Source organism: Spermophilus citellus (assembly GCF_964194105.1).
Source record: "Spermophilus citellus genome assembly, chromosome: 3".
Lineage (NCBI taxonomy): Eukaryota > Metazoa > Chordata > Mammalia > Rodentia > Sciuridae > Spermophilus > Spermophilus citellus.
Genome location: NC_138184.1, coordinates 49098382 through 49117851, shown reverse-complemented (window position 1 = coordinate 49117851; position 19470 = coordinate 49098382). Strand labels below are relative to the sequence as shown.

At 42.3% G+C, this 19470-nt stretch overlaps 1 protein-coding gene across 2 annotated transcripts in view; it reads left to right on the top strand.

The window, feature by feature from the left end:
• CACNA2D3 (calcium voltage-gated channel auxiliary subunit alpha2delta 3) overlaps positions 1–19470 on the top strand; it is an 890062-nt gene that overhangs the window by 338134 nt on the left and 532458 nt on the right. For both annotated transcript variants that reach the window (XR_014021224.1, XM_081287674.1), the window contains exon 5: positions 4924–5086. Coding sequence is in view for 1 of the 2 variants with exons in the window: in XM_081287674.1 (XP_081143800.1) it covers positions 4924–5086 (163 nt within the window). In the remaining variant the exon portion in view is untranslated. The remainder of the gene's footprint in view (positions 1–4923; positions 5087–19470) is intronic.

Sequence of the window (19470 nt, the reverse complement as noted above, 5' to 3'; positions counted from 1 at the left end):
TGCTTTGCCCAGTTGTTAGGTGTGTAGTTGAATAAATATCAACTAGGTGAAGTTGGCAAATAGTGCTGCTACCTGATCAACCCCAAATGAAAAATCCTGAGCACTGAGTCTCTGATGAGTATCCCTGGTAGAGACCATTGTGAAGGGGTTGTTGAAGTCCTTAATGGAAAAATTGAGTGCTAGTTGTGTGACTACCCTGGGGCCAGGCTTTTAACGTACCTCTTTCCTTTGCCGATTTTTGCTTTGTTTCTTTTTTAGTGCAATAAACCTTTTAACAGAATCAACATTTGGTTTCCTTGATGTTCTCTATTGCTTTCCTATACTCAATTTTATTGATTTCAGCTCTGAGAATTAAAAAACAAACAAACAAAAAAAACCCCACACATTAATTTAATAATTTCTTTATTTCTGGCTTACTTTGGATTTAGTACAATCTTTTTTAGTTTCCTAAAGCAGAAACTTAGATGATGGATTACAGGGTTTTTTTTTTTTTTTCCTATTACATATATACTCAGTGCTACAAATTTCCCTTTAAGCATTGATTTTGCTTCATCCCATAAATTTTGATCAGTTGTATTTTCATTTCTGAATTTCTCATGAGACTTATTATTTGATCCATGTGTTATTTAGAAGTCTGTGGTTCAATCTCTAGTATTTGAGGACTTTTTGTTATTGATTTCTAGTTGAGAGCAGACTTTGTATCACTTTCATTTTTTAAAAACTCCTGAAATTATGTTTTATGGCCTCAAATGTGGCCAGTCTTGGTGAGCATTCCAAGCTGGATCTTCATGTGCTTGAGAAGAAAATGTATTCTACTCTTGTTAGGTGAATACTATAAATGTCAATTAGATCCAATTGATAGTACTGTTCATTTTTACTATATTCTTGCCATTTTTTGCCTACTAAATCTGTCACTAACTGATAAGGGGGTGTTGAAAACTTCAGAGTAATAGTGAACTTATTCATTTATCCTTGCAGTTCTATTGATCTTTGCTTCATGTATTTTAATGGTCTGTTGTTGCCTGCACACATTTTTAAGGGTAGTTGTATCTTCTTGGGGGATTTACCTCTTTATGATTAGTTGTGCCCATCTCTTCCCCTGATAATTCTCGTTGGTTTAAAATCTTCTCTGTCTGGAATTAATGTAGCATCTCCAGCTTTTTGATTAGTGTTTGCATAGTGTATCTTTTTGCATCCCTTTGATTTTAATCCACCTGTTTTTATGTATAAATGTATTTAAGATAAAATATAGTGGAATCTTGTTTTGAGTGTTTTTTTTTAACCTATTATGACAATCACTTTCTTTTAAATTGTGTTGTTAGGCCTGGTTCAGTGGCTCATACTTGTAACTCCAGTGACTTAGGAGACAGAAGCAGGAGGGTCATAAGTTTGCAGCTTAGTGAAATCCTGTCTCAAAATTAAAAAAAAGAAACAAAAAGGACTGGAAATGTCACTTGGTGGTGAACAAGCCCTGAGTTTAATCCCCAGTGCCAATAAATAAATGAATATTCAGACTATTAACATTTAAAGTACTTATTGGTGTAGTAGGGTTAATATGAACCATATTTGTAACTCTTTTCCATTCACTGCCTTTATTCTTTTTGTTTTGTTTTGTTTGTCCTTTATTATTTTTCTGCCTTCTCTAGTTTTAACTGAGCATCCCTATGTAATTTAATTTGCTCTCCTCTTTTGGCACATAAATTATACTTCATTTAAAAATGATTTTGGTAGTTTCTCTGGAGTTTTTAATATACATTTACAGTTTTCAGTTTTAATTTTAAGACTTTATTGTAATTTAATTTCCTTTTTAAATATATTTTTATGGTACATTATAACTATATATAATAGTGGGATTCATTGTGACATATTTGTACATGCATGTAATATAATTTGCTATATTTCATTTTCCACTACCTCCCCTTTCATTCTCTTCTCCCTCCCCTGGTACCCTTCCTCTACTCCACTGATCTATTTTCTAATTTCATGAGATTTCCCCTTCCCCACATTTTTATTTTCCATTTTCCTCTCTAGCTTTCACATCTGAGAGAAAACATATGACCCTTAATTTTCTCAGCTCTGGCGTATTTTGCTTAACATAGTGCTCTCAAGTTCCATTCATTTTCCTGCAAATGACATATTTCATTCTGTGGCTGAATAAAATTCCATTGTGTATGTATGCCACATTTTCTTTATCCGTTTATCTGTTGATGAACTTCTAGGCTAGTTCCATAGTTTGGCTATTGTAAATTGTGCTGCTATAAACATGGGTATGCATGTATCACTATATTTATGCTGACTTTAATTCTTGAGGATAAATACTGAGTAGTGGTATAGCTGAGTCATATGGTGGTTCCAATCCTATTCTTTGGAAGAACCTCTGTACTGATTTCCATAGTAGTTGTACTAACTTACCATCTTGTTGTTGAGTTCACTTTCAAGTAATCCTCTATCACTTCATGAATAGTACCTTTAAACTCATGAAGTTATGTTTTATGGCCCCAAATGTGACCAGTCTTGGTGGGTGTTCCAAACTGGATCTTCATGTGCTTGAAGAAAATGTATTCTACTCTTGTTAGGTGAATATTCTATAAATGTCAATTAGATCCAATTGATAGTACTGTTCATTTTGACTATATTCTTGCCATTTTTTTTTTTTTTGCCTACTAAATCTGTCACTAACTGATAAGGGGGTGTTGAAAACTTCAGAGTTATAGCGAATTTATTCCTTTATCCTTGTAGTTCTATTGATTTTTGTTTTAACTCATTTGTACTGCTTCAGCAGAATTCAGATATTGAGGGTGACAGATATTGAGTAATTTATAAAGAACAGAAATTCATGTTCTCATAGTTCTGGAGGCTGGGAGTCCAAGTTCAAGACGCCAGTAGGTTCATATCTGGAGAGGGCCACTGTCTTCCCAAGATGGCACCTTGATGTTGTATCCTCCGGAGGGGAGGAACACTGTATCTTTACATGATTAGAAAGCAAAAGAGCAAAAGGGGATGAACTGTCTTTATCAAACCCTTTTATAAGGACATATGATTCCATTCACAAGGAAGAGACCTTCATGATCAAATCACTTCTTAGTAGCCCCCTGCTTAATACTATCACTTTGCCAACACCTAAATTTTGGAAGGGACACATTCAAACCATGGCACAGAATATTCCCCTTTCCTCCTTCTGGTCTTTTATTCATTTAACTTACCACAAACTATAATCACTCTACTCTCTTTTTGTTTGCACAGTTTCTGAAGTGAAGTCTGATGTGATGTTTATCCTTATTTTTCTCTAGGTAATATTTTTCTCCCCTCTAGCTTCTTTCAAAAATGTATCTTTGAGTTGGGCAAGGTGGGCTTAAAGCTGTAATCTCAGTAGTTTGGGAGGATGAGGCAGGAGGATTGAAAAATCAAATCCAACCTCAGGACCTAAGCAACTTAGTGAGATCCTGTCTCAAAATAAAAAAATAAAAAGGGCTGAGGATGTGGCTCAGTGGTTAAGTGCCCATGGATCCAATTTCATGAACCAAAAAAAAAAAAAAAATCATTGATTTTTGCAACTTGACTATATGATATGCATACGTGCAGATTTTTGAATTATTAATTGTGCTTGGTGTTCTCTGAGCTTCCTGGATAAGTGGTTTAGTGTTTGTCATTAATTTTGGAAAACTCTCAGCCATTATTACTTCAATTTTTTTTTTGATTCCTTTCCTTTTTTCTCCTTTTGGTATTCTAATTACTTGTTACTCCTTTCATAATTGTTCCATAATTCTTTGATATTTGATTCCTTGTTTTCCCTTTTTTTGTTTGTTTGAGATGCTTCTATTGACATGTCTTTGATCTCACTGGTTCCTCAGCTGTGTCAAATCTCCTGATGAGCCATCCAGGGCAGTTTTGATTTCTGTTACGGTATTTTTTATTTTTTAGCATTTGATATTGCTTTGTTGAATATCCATCTCTCTGCTTATATTATCTATGTGTTTTTGCATGTTATCCACTTTTTCCATCAATGGCCTCATTATATCAATCATATAATCAAATCCTGATCTGTTAATTCCAGCTGTGCCTGTAGTTGACTCTCTTTCAATAATACCATAGATCATAAGAACACGAACTCTGGATGCAGCTCTTCTGTGCTTGAATTCTGGCTCTGTTCATCAGTTGTGTAGTCTTTGGCAAGGTGCATCAATTCTCTGTACCTCAGTTGCCTCATTTGTGAAGTGGGGAGTCTCATAAAAAAATCTTCACAAAATTGTTAGAAGAACCAACTGAGTTAGCCCTGAAAAGCTTAGAATAACTTTCGGCACCAAGTGGACATTTTATGTAGGTTAGATCATGATGATACAGCCGTTTATAAAAGGTACCCACACACTCCCATGTGAAAGCCTTTTTCTTCTTGCTCTCTTTGGGGTGCTTCTTCTAAGTACCCAGCCAACTGGCTTCCTCCCTGTGCAGATGTCACCATGGTCGAATGCCACATGTAAAAGCACAGTCCTTCCACAGTCCTTCTGCTCTTCCCCTTACTGCTTTGTTATTTTTCCATAACAAACAGGGATGATCTAATGTAGATATACCTATTATTTTTTTATTGATTTTTTTAAGCCTCTTTCAACTTAGATGTAGGCTGCATTAGGGCAGGATTTACCTCCCAAATTAAAGAATTAAAATATTTTAGGGTGATTTTCTCTATTTTCACATAAGAAAGTACCATGCAGCCCCTTAAATTCATGTTCTTTCAAGAATATCAAATGATTTTGGCTAATATTTATATAGTGCTATCACACCTGTGCCTACAAAGCCATAGACGATCTCTAAGACTTGAAGAGATTACAGGAGTAGAGTCGGGCACATGACCCATGCCCTGGCTTGTCTGAGTTCACAGTCTTTCTCCCTGAGCTGCATGTAACATTTTCTGACTTTTTCTTTCAGTATGAATACTTCAATGCCGTGCTGATCAATGAAAGGGACAAAGACGGGAATTTTTTGGAACTGGGGAAGGAATTTATCTTAGCCCCCAATGACCATTTCAATAATTTGCCTGTGAACATCAGTCTGAGTGACGTTCAAGTGCCAACCAACATGTACAACAAAGGTAAGCGCTCCTGCTACTGTTCCTTTTAGAGGTGGAGTCGGGGGCTTGAGAGGCAAGGGTTTCAGATATAATGTTGTTGTTCTTCTTCTTTCTTTTTTGAAAAATATAATTATAGCATAATACAACAGACACTAGTATGGCAATATATAAATCAATGGAAGTGTAACTGATGTGATTCTGCAATCTGTATACGGGGTAAAAATGGGAGTTCATAACCCACTTGAATCAAAATGTGAAATATGATATGTCAAGAACTATGTAATGTTTTGAACAACCAACAATAAAAAAAAAGAAAAATATAATTATAAGCCAAGTAAGTCAAGCAGCAACTGGGTAGGTGAAGCCCTGTGCCTGCTCTTCTTGGAGAAGCAGGACTGCTGTTTCCAACAAACCCCCTCACATAAAGTCTAGAGATTGGTAGACTTTTTTCTACTGAAGGCTCTGCAGGTCATATATTGTCTGTTGCAACTGCTCAACTCTGCTGTTCCCACACAAAAGCAACCCTACACAATAGGTAAGTCAGCTGGCATGGCTGTGTTCCAGGACAACTTTTTATCTGCAAGTAGGCATGACTGGATTTCACCTGCAGGCTCTGATTGACTGAGCCCTGCATTAACCTGGCTCTGATCCCTGAAATGGGACGTCAGGGCAGGGCCCCGGAGCTTCAGGGGTTGCGATTGGATCAGCTGCCATATTTCCTTAGACCACAATGCAGCACAAACTGTAGCAGAGGTCCTTGTCTCCAGGCTTGTGACTCCTTGCCTCACGTCTTCACACAGACCCCTCGAGTTCTTTTCCAGAAATTCTCATCTGCCCACTCAATTTGGGAATTTTAGTGGCTGAGGACTGGACTGTGGCATCTTATGGCCTCTGGTGGGGGTTGGAGGGACCTTGCCTTCCACCTGTTTCTGGCTGTGTCCTAGGGTGTGTTCCCTCATCCCTTTGGATCATAGTTTCCTCTCTGTGATGTGAGTGATAATAGTGTCTGCCTCCTGAGGCATTTGGGAAGCCCAAGTGTGAATGACGTTTACCCAGGGCTCAAATCATTCTCGACATTTCCACCCTCACCATTCTTCATTTGAATTTCGCTCTACTTTGTCATATCTGGAGTCTCCTAAACAAATGTTTGTCCCGAGATAAGCAAGTCAGAAAGTCATGATGTCTTTATAGGAAAAATCTACCCCGTTGTCTGCCATCAAGGTTTCAAAGATATCAGCAGCAGTTTTTATCACAGCATCCCATTTCAGAATTCTATCTAAGTGTGCAGTAGTTGAGAGCAAGGGCTATTGATTTGGACCCTGCTCTTCCTTGTACGGGCTCTGTGATCCTGTGTGTTTTGTCTCCCTGAGCCTAGGGATTCCGGCTCCCTCAGAGGGTTGTTGAGAGGCATGTGTAGCCCTTAGTGCAGCAGTAACTAACAGAAAGTACTGAGTGCATTTTACCTATCACTGTTATTATTGGGAAATAACATGACTATTAATCAAGCTTCCGACTTGTTCTAGGTCACTGTTTAAGGGTCTCAATCAATAATGAAAGGGCTTCCAGCTCGATGTTTCTGAAGCATTTCTTTTGTGCCTGCTCTTTATGGCTGGATCCTTACTGTCTCCCTTTCCTGCTTTACCTGTTATCCATCCTTAAGATTCAGGGAAATAAGTCCCTCCTCTCATTTATTGTTCCAACAGTTATTGTCATAGTGTCAGTGGTGAGTTAGATACAGCTCTTCCCTCAAGGGGAACAAGCAGGTAATGAGATCATTAGAACACCAGGTGTCATATACTGGCTACAGTAAAGGAAAGCCAGGGGACAGTGGGAAAATTAAGGAGGGGACCTGCCACTTGCTCATGAGGGTGGAGCCACAATAGACCTTTTTTTCCTCCTCTCCCTTTGGAGAATTGATATTAGTCTGAATAGCCATCAGAGGACTCTGGACAGGGCTATGTCCTGTGCCCTGATCTTTACTTTAGTCTCTTCCTTAAGGGACGAAGGGAAGTGAATCTCAGAAGGCTGAGCTCAGCTTTGTTCAGTGGGGCTTAGTCCTTCAAGGCAATCTTGTCAGCTGATGAAGACCTAAATGAAATAGTCCCTTTCTGTGCACTGTGGCTGGAAGCAAGCCATCTTCTTAGCATTAAATACATTCTCATCAAAAGATGAAAAATTAACAAGATTTTACAGAGCAATTTTACGCATAAAACCATTCACAATGATCTTTTAAAAAACGACAGCTGCTTCAAGGTTGCTTGAGCCATTAGCACCATTATAGAGATTTAATTGCACCCTGAGATTTAAAGGCATAATTGTACCTGTCAATGTTAGCAATACGCAAGGGACCTGAGCCACCATTGATCACGCAGGCTGTTGAGTTGTGTTTGTGAGGATCTCGAGGCAGAGTCCTAAAGTTCCAGTCTCTTGAGCAATGGGAGGTAGGGGATGACATTTAATGTCCTCCTCTGTAGCCTGCATGGGACCTGTCCATCATCTTCTACCCAGATTCCATCGCCACCCATTCAGGCTGTAAGGCAAGGACCAGGGTCAGCCAGGTACTCCATCTTCTCTCAGCTGCCCAAGGGAGAGGGAAGGGAACTTCGGAAAATTCTTGTCTTCACTCTATCTAATTCAAACCAGCCCCGCAGCATTTTCTCTTTTCAAACTGAAGAAATGCATTTCATGTTTAGAAAGCCCTCCAGCACAGATCTAGTTATTGATGACATGTACTCAAAACACATGCTCCAAGCTTGGTTCCTGGAGATCCTGCCCACTAACAAAGAAAACCAATACAAGGTCATTCTTTCCTAGCAGCCGGGACCCTGTGGGCACAGAGCAGAGCAGGTTGATACTTCTTAGGAGCTATTGTGTGTTACGTTCTTGGGCATAATTTCAGTTCTAGATGGAACTGGCTGGTAAACTCCTGTTTTCTCCCATGTTCTGCTTCCTTGGCTGCTAGGTCAGTGCCTGCCTCTGTGGTTGCTTTTGTCTTAGACACTGAAGAGACTTGTAGCTTCAAAGGTGGTGGCTCCTGGGCAAGAACTACAGTCCTAGGGTCTTTAGAAATGCATTTTAAAGGGTTCTCAGGTGCCCAGTTGATAGATGCAGCAACTTATTTACAACAGAATTTCTTTGTGGGAGACTTTTCTTTCTTTCTTTTTTTGGTGCCAGAGATTGGACCCAGGGGCACGTAACAACTGAGCCACATCCCCAGCCCTTTTTTTTTTTTTTTTGATTTTTTTAAAAATTATTTTATTGTTGGTTGTTCAAAACATTACATAGTTCTTAATATACCATATTTCACAGATTGATTCAAGTGGGTTATGAACTCCCATTTTTACCCAGCCCTTTTTTATGTTTGATTTAGAGACAATGTCTTGCTAAGTTGCTTAGGACCTCACCAAGATGCTGAGGTTGGCTTTGAACTTGTGATTTTCTTGCCTCAGCCTTCTAAGCCACTGGTGTTAGAGGCATGTGTCACTGTGTCTGGCTCCCAGGGGAGACTTTGAAGACTGAGGGCTGATACCTTCAAAGGTGTGTGTGACTCCATGTCTTCTACGAGGAGACACAGGAGGCTTCGGTGAGATCTGCTATGATCTGGCAGAGGATGCACATAAAGCCAAGCCCCCCCCCCCCTTTTAAAGTACTTTCTGGGCTGAAGTTGTGTAAAATTCACATGCACACACACACTTACATGCATATTATATGTTATCTGTATGTGCATATGTTTGTATCTGAGAGAGAGAGAGAGAGAGAAATAGATGGGCTCTCCTCTCAGTCAAACCTCTTCTCACTTTCCACCTGTATTCAATCAGGTGAAATCCCTTCTGTTCATGGAACGTTCGTTCCTATTGTCCCTGCTTATCCAAATGTCCATTCTTAAGAAGCAGATCAACTGGGCGAGGTAGTGTAGGCCTGTAATCCCAGGGGCTCAGGAGGCTGGGGCAGGAGGACCGCCAATTCAAAGCCAGCCTCAGCAACTTAGCAAGGCCCTGAGCAATGCTGGGAGACCCTGTCTCTAAATCAAATATAAAAAAGGCCTGGGGATGTGGCTCGGTGGTTAAGTGCCCCCTGATCAATCTTTGGTTAAAAAAAAGAAAGAAGCAGCTCAGAAGCCTTCATTCCTTTAGCCTGTGGTTACTGAGTGGCTTTTCTCTGTGCCTTTGTTCTGGCACAGTTTTCTTCTCCACTGGGAGTTCTCTGAGGGTGGGGAGCCTACTGATTCAGCCCTGCGCCTCCTTTTTCCCTCGGCTTTCTGTTCCTTACATAGTGTGTTTTCCACCATGATGTCTGTGCCTCCCGGGCTGGGAAGAGTCAGCCAGAGCCCTTGCCTTCCCATTGGTGCTTGCAAACGACAGAATCATACCTTGGCTAATTGAAGTAAAAAGACATTGGGTGGTTCACAGACTCTTCAAGAAAGAAGAAGAAGAAGACTTGGAAGATGGCTGGGAGGGAGGGTACTGGGCCCAGAGTTTCCCTCATATCCAGCCTAGTGAGGACCAGCCTGGTGAGGACCACCAAGGCGTGCCCCACCATTATATCTGAGACTGCATAAAATGTCTGTGCCTCATTGTCTTCACCCATAAATTGGAGCTGCCAATCATGGTGACCTGTCTGGGGTGGCGTTGAGAATTAAGCATATAGAATGATGCCTGGACATAATGGTGACCCAGTGTGCAAGTGCTTTGTTTTGAATGTGTATTTCTCTCCACAATGCGTCTGTTGAAACCTAATCATGCAGGGCATGGTGTTAGAAAGCAGGATTAGGTGATTAGGTGCTGGGGCTCCAAGCCTTGAGAAGCGTCTTGCTGGGGATGGGGGATTGTGGAGCAGGTGGTGTGGGCTGGACCCCAGCAGCAGCAGCATGGATAGCCATTGCTCTATGGGGACTCAGAACAGTAGCCATGAAGCCTGGGAGGGCTGGTTGAGCAGTGGGAGGTTGTGAAAACAATCAGGAGATCCTGGAAACCAAGCAGATAGGCAGAGTATGTTCACAGCTTTGCTGCAGAGAGACTTGGGCATTAGAACACAGGGACCCCCATCACGTTGAAGAAGAGGGAGGAGGAGCCCAGAGGAGAGGCATGTGCATGGCCGAGGCCTGGATGACTATGGTGGGAGCCCCAGGGCCTGGGACCCCAGAGAATAAGTCCTAGTAAAGAATGTTGGTTTCATGAGGGCAGGAGCCCCAGCATAATACCCCTTATACAGTAGGTACAAAATAGATACCCATTGCAGGGTGGGTAAATGAATAAATACTGCAGTTTTTTTTTTTTTTGGTGTTTTTTTTTTTTTTAACCTTTCCACTTTGTCCTCATACCACAGATGAAGAAAAGACACAGGCCGGGCATGGGGGTGCACGCCTATGATCCCAGAGGCTCAGGGGACTGAGACAGGAGGATCGCGAGTTTAAAGCCAGCCTCAGCCACTTAGTGAGGCCCTAAGCAACTCAGCCAAGACCCTGTCTCTAAATAAAATATTAAAAAAAGGGGCTGGGGATGTGGCTCAACGGTTGAGCGCCCCTGGGTTCAATCCCCAATACCAACAACAACAAAGACACCTGAAGTAACCTAATCTTGTTTCCTCTTCCTTCCTTTGTGGGGCAGTGAAAGGCCTCTGGGAGAAGTAGAGTGTCCCAGCAAAGGGAAGGGGGACATGTGCCTTGCAGGCTTAGCCCAGACCATTGCTGGACTCCCCAGCAGGATGGCCAGGAATGCGCTGGGAGTCTCTGCTGTGCTGGGAGCCGCCCCAGAAAATGAAAACAGCATTGGGAAAAGGAAGGCTGATAACCCCTGTGGCAGAGCCCAAGGAATCACTCTATCTGTTAGGACCCAACGTGTTCTTCTAGAAAGCCCAGGGAAGGAGCGAGGGTCCCATGAGGTGGAACTAGGGCCCCTGCCTAGAAGCCGCCTTCGCGTGCTGTGGAGGACAGGCAGGATTGCTGGGTTTGGATTTGTTAGATGTCTCAACCTATTTTTCAAATGTTGGATTTGATAAAACACACAAAATGTGTTTTGCCAAGCACTTTTCTCCTTAATTACATGTGTATATTTTAAGGGAAATTTAATCCATATGTTTCTGATTCGTCTACACGGAAATCATTAAAATGTTGTTTTCTAAGAGCCATTTGTCGTGCAAGAAGCTGCACAAACCTTTTAGAAAGCTGCTTAATTTTTTTTGGCTTTATTTTTCCTTTGCATATGTGTGTGTGTGTGTGTGTGTGTGAGAGAGAGAGAGAGAGAGAGAGAGAGAGAGAGGGGGAGAGAGAGAGAGAGAGAATGCACAAGAAAGAATGACTGACTCGAGGGAGTCAAAAACAAATTCCAACTCAAAATGATTTCCTTCTCCTTGGGACTCTGAACTGAATCATTTGTAGGCTTGAAGCTTGCTCTCTGGTCTATTCCAGCCCTACCTGAATGTAAATATGACATTGGAACTGGGAGGCCAGGTCAGAGACTCCAGGTGAGGACACTGTGCTTTGGTTCTAGACAAAAACTGTCAAAAATCGCCACTCCTGGCTTTTTGCGTGACCACAGTCCTCACTAAGTCCCAGTGCACCTTCCTAAGCCACAGTTTGCTTTTCCAGGAGCCCCCTAGTCTATCAACATGAGCACAGAGGACTAAGGTGTGGTAAGACACAGGTAAGATAGAGCCACTGAAGTGACAGCACATTCGTCAATCCTCAAGTTCCCACAGTCTTTCCCTTCTGGTTTGGAAATGATATTGTATTTATTTATTTATTTATTTATTTATTTATTTATTTGAAATTTGTTCTAATTAGCTATACATGTCAGTAGAATGCATTCTGACACATCATACATGAATGGAGAATAACTTCTCTTTCTTTGGTTGTACATGATGTAGGATCACACCAGTCATATAATCATATTATTAATGTCTGATTCATTCTACTATCATTTTTATCTCCATACCCCCTCCTGTCCCTTCCTTCACTCCCCTCTCTCTAATCCATCCAAAGTACCTCTGTTCTAATTCACTTATTGTGAATTAGCATCCACATATCAGAGACAATATTTGGCTTTGTTTTTTTTGAGATTGGCTTATTTTGCTTAGTGTGATATTCTCCAGATCCATCCATTTACTGGCAAATGCCATCATTTCATTCTTCTTTAAAGCTGAGTAATATTCCATTGTGTATATATACCACATTTTCTTTATCCATTCATCTGTTGAAGGGCACCTAGGTTGTTTCCATAGTTTAGCCATTGTGAATCGAGCTAGTATAAACATTGATGTGGCTGCATCACTGTAATATGCTGACTTTTAAATCCTTTGGGTATGAACTTAGGAGTGAGATAACTGGGTCAAATGGTTGTTCCATTCCAGGTTTTCTGATGAATCTCCATATGGCTTTCCAAAGTGGTCACACCAATTTATAGTCCCACCAGCAATGTATGAGTGAAACTTTTTCCCCACATTCTCTCCAATATTTACTGTTGCTTGTATTCTTGAAAATTGCCATTCTGACTGGAGTGAGATGGAATTTTAGAGTATTTTTTATTTGTATTTTTCTAATTGCTATAAATGTTGAGCATTTTTCATATGTTTGTTGATCAATTGTATTTCTTCTTTGGTGAAATGTTGGTTCAGTTCCTTAGCCCATTTATGGGTGGGTCATTTTATATCACAGAGTAAAAATTCACAGTTTGAGGGGCCTGGTTCAAGTTCTAATGGCAATTCCTTCACTTCTGAATGTGTGCACTCTGGCACACAGGTGTAGGTCTGCATGAAGGTGTATGTATAAATGCATCCATTTGTGTCGGTATTTACTTAAATGTGCTGTTAGTAAAAGACGGGTTTCAAGTGACCCTTCATGCCCATCAACTCCAAGTTTAGTCTAGAAAATGTACCTGAATGGCTGGATGGATAATGAGCAGATATATAAGTGAATTACTTACCTAGAGCCATGCTCATGCACTTTGCGGTGAGGTGCAGGGTGTAGGCAGTAGTGGAGACCACCCTCCTTCACATCTGCACCCAACACCAGCACAGCCACTGTACTGGTTCCAGGTCTAGAGAGGTGACATGGAGCAAGTTTCAAAGCATCACTTTTCCTGCTAGTTAATTGTTCCCCAAAATACAAGTGGAAAGGGCGTTTGGATTCCTACACAAAGACCTCTGAAACACTGTTTCTGTCCCCCTGGTCCCTTTTCATCCAAGCCACTGCTCTGAGCACCTCATTGTCTCCATCCTAGTTTGTTGTGGGACTCTTCAGAGGCATCCGGGACTCTTTGGAGAGCAGCAGGTAGGGACTGGCACCAGTTCTGTGTGTGAGTACAAGATTGGAGGGCTGGGGAGAGCAGTTCACTCTCTGAGCCTGTTTCCTCACCTGCAAGTATAAAGTGTCATGTTGAGCTTTAGAGGAGGGGAAGGCACAGCACCCAGCACCATGCCCCCACACAGAGAGCAAGATGCTCATGGGTCCCCCACCCCCACCTTCCACACCAGCTTCCAGGCCCCTGTAAACCTCAAGGTTTCCCAGCATTGCCCTGCCCAAACCTGCAAGGGATGCTCACTCACACCCAGAATCCCCTGCTTCAGCAATGCTTGTAGGATAAAGCACAGACACCCTTGCAGACTGGCTCCAGCAAACCCACGTCCTAACTTGTTCCTCTTCTTCCTGCTCCTGATTGATCCCAGGTCCCCAGACTTCCTGTCCTGATGTCTTTGACCTCCATCCAAGGATGCTTTCTTCTCTTTCTTCACCCTATTCTTTCCTGAAGCCCAGCTTCAGCATTGCCTTGGCTTCCTCTCTCATCTCAGCCTTGCTCTCCAGAGCTGCACTCTGCCCTGGTATTTATGTCCCCACCATGTTTTGACCCATGCTCTGTTAGAGTATTCATCCTGTTTTAGAGCAGTTTCTTCTTCATTGGTTTCTCTTCCCTCGACCTTGGGGTTCAGGGACGGTGTCTTCATTCCTTTGGGGACCTCTCAGAGGACCTGGAATAGCAAAGACCTTACACAGATTTCTGTTGGATTGAACTGTGTGGGTGATGGTTTTGTCTGCTTGTTACTTATTTATTTTTCTGCTGATCTATGTTCGAATTTTGCTTTTGTTGGTTTGACTGTTTATTTACTCTGAAGATAGTAATTTTAGATGTCTGCCTAAGGTGGTAAGACCATTTTCAGGATCTTTGAATTCTTATTTTTATTTTTATCCCCACACCCCTTTTTAATTTGTTCTTTTTAGACATACATGGCAGTAGAGTGTATTTTTGACATATGATATACACACATGGAGTCTAACTTCCCATTCTTGTGGTTGTCCATGATATGGAGTTACACTGGTTGTGTATTCATATATGAACATAAGAAAGTGAAGTCCAATTCATTCTACTGTCTTTCCTGTTCCTATCTCCCAGCCCTTCCCTTCTTTCCCCTTTCTAATCTACCAAAGTTTTGATTTTTTAATATATCTCTGTCTTTCTCCAAAGGAATGCAAATCAAGATGGAGTTTTGCAGTTGGAGGGAGCTGAGCACAGGCTATAGAAATTAAAAAAGAAGTGGGCAGGGCAGAAAAATATAGCAGGAGAGCAAGAGAGAGTGAAAACAGTATTTTATTTCACCTGGTGCCCAGATATTTGTAAAACATCACAGTAATAGTAAGAAAGGCAGAGACTGTAGGTGGTTCGCATTTAAAACTTTTTGAATGACTTAGGATTCAAGGTCACTCCTACAATAACATCTCTCTTAGGCACTTTCTGGTCTGAGTTTTGAATGGGAGGGAGAGGTGGAACCACTTCAAGCACTCTGGAAATTGTACCAGTGAGTGTTGTAGCTTGGGATGACAGTCGGTATGCCCCAGTGGGGAAAATAAATTAAGAGCCACTGTTCCTGGACTGACTCAACCAGTCTGAGCCACAGGTCTTCCCTGCCCCATGCAAAAGGGACTGCTTTGCTGAGGAAATTCAGATAGGCCCTAGAGCATTTAAGCAGCACAGTGGACATAGGGAGATGGCCATACCAGTGGCCCCCAGGCCTCCTGGGCAGCACTGTCTGAGGTGATCAGCTCTGGACTGGCTCAGGGCATGCAGTTTAAGTGTGATAAACCCAATTGCTCAGTGCCAAGCCTGTCCTACAAAAGGCTCAGGCTGGATGCTTGTTCACCTCTGCGGGAGCCATTGTGATAGCAGCTGGCTCATGGGGTTTGTGAGGAGTAAATGGCAGGATACATGTGAAGCATTTTGCACTGTGACTGCTGTTCTAAGAGCTTGCCAACAATCATGATTGTTGGTATTGTTGTAAGAATGACAATAGCGAAGCCCACCGGTGGCATGGCTTATGCCCAGGAATATCAATGATCCTAAACCGGGTAGCATTCTTTTCTCCCCTGTCCCTTGGAAGCCCTTTGATCACTTTCAGAGGTACTTGAGGAACTTCAGGAAATGACCAATCATGTGGAGAGCCAGAGTTGCAGATGTTGGAGGGCGATGAGCCCCTTCCTCAAGTGGCCTTGTCCCCATTCCTGTCTCTGTTCTGCATTTGCTTATCCTGCTGGGACATGGGGAAGCTCTGAGTTCAGGGCCTACTGCTGGGGCCACAGGGCAGCTGAGACCCTTGGTGTCATTGTCAGTTACATGCTCAGGGCCTCAGGTAGCACATTACTCTCCTTTGTCTGGGACCTTTTGGTGGTACTTGGCTTGGCAGAAATGTTAAAAAAAAATCTTGTTTTCACTTTTTGCATTTGTTTACTCTACTAAGCTAATGGACACTGCTGTTTAGAACATGTCTACCTGTTGTCCATGGAGACACACACCTGTGTCCACTGATACCATAGCATTTATGTGGTGGTTACTATGTGCTACTTGCAGTATGATTGAATACAAAGCAATTCTATGCATGACTCTGAAGTAGGAGCCATTATTCTCATTTTACAGATGAATAAGTCTTAGAGACTTGTTCAGGGTTACTCAGGCAAGTAAGCAAATCAGCTTGAAGAAGACCTGACGCTGTGACTTCAGAACCACCAGGGTCCACCTCCTCTCATTCTGTGTCCTACCTGCCATCATACCCATAGTTCCATGGCCACAACCAAAGTGTTCATCCAGCTAGATCCTGTCCATTGACATGCACACGCTGTATGTGTGGCAATGAGTTGGCCCTGTTTTTTGTCAAATTGTGCTATTTTTTCCCCTCAGCATGTGAAAATCCATCGTAAGTGAAAACTAGTCATATTTTACATAAATACTTTCAATCTCTTCCCTTCATCAAAATCATGTTGCTGCAGAAAGTCTTTTAAAAACGTAAAGCAAAGTCTGCATCAGCATATCAGTGGGCACCAACCGCTCACGTGTAGGGGATATTTCTGTCGGAGATAAGATTCTGTTCTGCATTTAATCTTGCCAACCCCAAAATACGCACAAGAAAGTTCCAGGAGGTAAGGATTCACAATGCAAAAAGGCACTTTGCCTCCCCAAAAGTTCATTGCAGTGTGTTTAGGAAGAATGAATTCCTCCATTGTAGCAACTGGACGGGTTTCAGGGCTGGGATCTGCAGGGTGCTCCAAGGTGCATGGGTTGAAGCGGCCTGATGAGAGAGGGAAAGGCGGTGTTCACGCCATGCTTCTGGGGAGCTCAGAGGTGAGGGGAGGGCCAGGTAGGAGTGACCACACAATGGAGACTCCAGAGCACCCAGAAAGGCATACGGAGGAGGAAGGAGTCATGGCACAGTGAGGGCACATCCCAGAGAAACAGCCCGGGCTGAACGAGAGGTGGGGTTGGCCATGGTCAGAAGACATTTTCGAGAGGAAGTTGAAACTCAGTCACTGTCCAAAGGATTTAGGCAATGGCTGGGGCCTGCTTAAGGGGGCCAAGTATTGCAGTGGGAGAAAACACATCACACAGAGGTTCATGCGTGGTCCTTGAAAATATGTTTTGAGATGAAGTAAGGAAGAGAGATGCCATATCAAATCTGCCAGATTTGGTGATCTACTCTGTGTGTGAATATCATTTTCTTTCTTTCTTTTCTTTTCTTTTTTTTGGTACTGGTGATTGAAATCAGGGGCACTCAACCACTGAGCCCCATCCACAGGCCTATTTTGTATTTTATTTAGAGACAGAGTCTTACTGAGTTGCTTAGTGCCTCGCTTTTGCTGAGGCTGTCTTTGAACTTGTGATCCTCCTGTCTTAGCCTCCAAAGCTGCTGGGATTACAGGTGTGCACCACTGTTCCTGGCTGGAATACCAATTTCTACTGCAAAGAAAACCATTTAATTGCATGAATCATTCTCTGATTATTTGAATATAGTGTCCTTTTATCACATGAGCAGCTACGGACTCTGTGGAAAGTATGGGTGTCCCACTAGGACCAGGAGACTGCTGAACTGAAGCTCCCAGCACTCAGGGGAGATGTCCCCAAGGTGCACCAATAAGGAACAAAGATGCAGAAGAAAAGCTATAGAAGAAAATGCATAGTAAAATCCTTGTGTGTGTTGTGTGTGTGTGTGTGTGTGTGTGTGTGAAGGATATGAATGGTTGAATATACAGAGCATTTCTGGAGGGAATTACTAGTGCTTACTTTTTACTTTGCTCTTCTGTTCAGTTTGAGTGTTTTACCATAAACATGTTTGGCCTTTTTTTTTTTTTTTTGGTAATTATAAAGATAGGCAAAAAAGAACTTAAATGGATAAAGCTACACATTTACAAAATTTTTTTCAGGGGACACATTTATCCACATGTGCAAATAAATTGTTAATGGCTTCCCAGATGTGGTGGAAATGTTTGATGATGGTTTGAGGCAGGAGAACCATCTAGAAAGTTTTTTTGTGGAAGAGTCAGTGTGGACTCTTCCTTCACAGGAGATTGTATGAAGTGTCATATTGTGTCCTTAGGGTGGAAATAGTTATTTTAGGACAAATGATGTTGGCCTAGAAAAAGAGAAATGGTTTTCTCTAAAATGATTCTCTTATGCTTCTGCTGATGAGTGCTACAGACACAGGGATGCCTTACCTCAAATAGGAAGAACATTTTTCCATTTGTAATGAACTATGTTAGGCATTCCAAGGATCGGACAGGAAGCTGAAATCAGAATCAGAAGTGGGGCTTTCTAGTTTCAAGAAGTGACTGTGCAGTCTTGTCCAATATTCTCCTAGGCATTGGGTCAGGTAACTTGCAAGAGGTTTTTCTGAAGCACCTGATCTGAGCCCTAATGGACCCTCTAGTGGGGAGGGAGGTGCCTGATGTAGGCCTAGGGCAAATGTGGCCCAGGATTTGCCCAGCCCATCCTCTCTGCTTGACTCCACTGTTTTGGGCCACATCATGGAGCCTGGACTGCATTAGGGACAAGTGTCACAGGAGACCTGGTTCCAAGAAGGCCCTCTTCTGTACCTGAAGAATGCTTGACATCAACACAGGTGGGGCTGGGGGCTAGGATGCCCACTTGTAAGTACATTCTCTGCTTGGGACCACCAGATTCTCAAGTTAGCTTTCAAAAGTCCATGTCTTAGATAATCTTGGGTGCATTTCTAGTATCAAAGACTTGGTGGCCTTCCTTATTTCTCATGACCTCATAAGATGCACACAGTGGACATCTCCACTTTCTAATCTGCAAAGAACCATCATCTCTTCTGAAGTGGAAGAGTTATTTTTGGACATCTTTGGTCTTGTTCTCTTATTCTGCTCACTGGACAGCCATAGAACAATTCCGGAGTGGTTTCCACCTCAGCAAATCTGCTGTGCTGTTTCATGCTCACATGTGTAGACATTTGCATATCTCTAAGTGCATAAAAGTACCACATGCTGTTATTTTATCTTTGGGAAGTAGATGATCCACATCATAGAGATAAATAAAATAGAAGGCACCTAGCACTGCATGGTGAAACTTAGATTGGAGTTGAGTCTTGGCTCCAAATCTTTGGTTTCCCACTAGAGCTTTGAAGTAGAGCATCCCCACAGCCAATTCTTTGCTCTTGTCGCTTTAATTCAAATTAATCCTTAATTCAGGGCTGACTGTGGAGGATGTTGGACTGGACCTGACTTTCACAGACTATTCTGGGGTGGATTTTCATGTTCTTTACTCCTTCTTTCAAAGGCTGGGGGGGGGGCGGTGGCTGGGGCTGGGGCTCAGCAGGAGAGCACTTGTCTGGCATGCATGAGGCACTGGGTTCAATCCTCAGCATGACATAAAAATAAAATAGAGGTATTGTGTCCACCTACAACTAAAAAAAAAAAAAAAAACACACATTAAAAAAAGGCTGAGTGGAGGGGAACCCAGATGAAGAGGTGATAAAGGGCTCCTCCCAGCTCAGGAGTACTCAGGATGCTTGTGATGGACCAACATTAGGGCAATAGTAGCTTCCATTCCTGAGCAATGGCCAGACCTGGTTGTGCTTATTTAATGCTCACCCAAAATTATGCATGATGACTTGCTTTTTCACAGACTGGACTT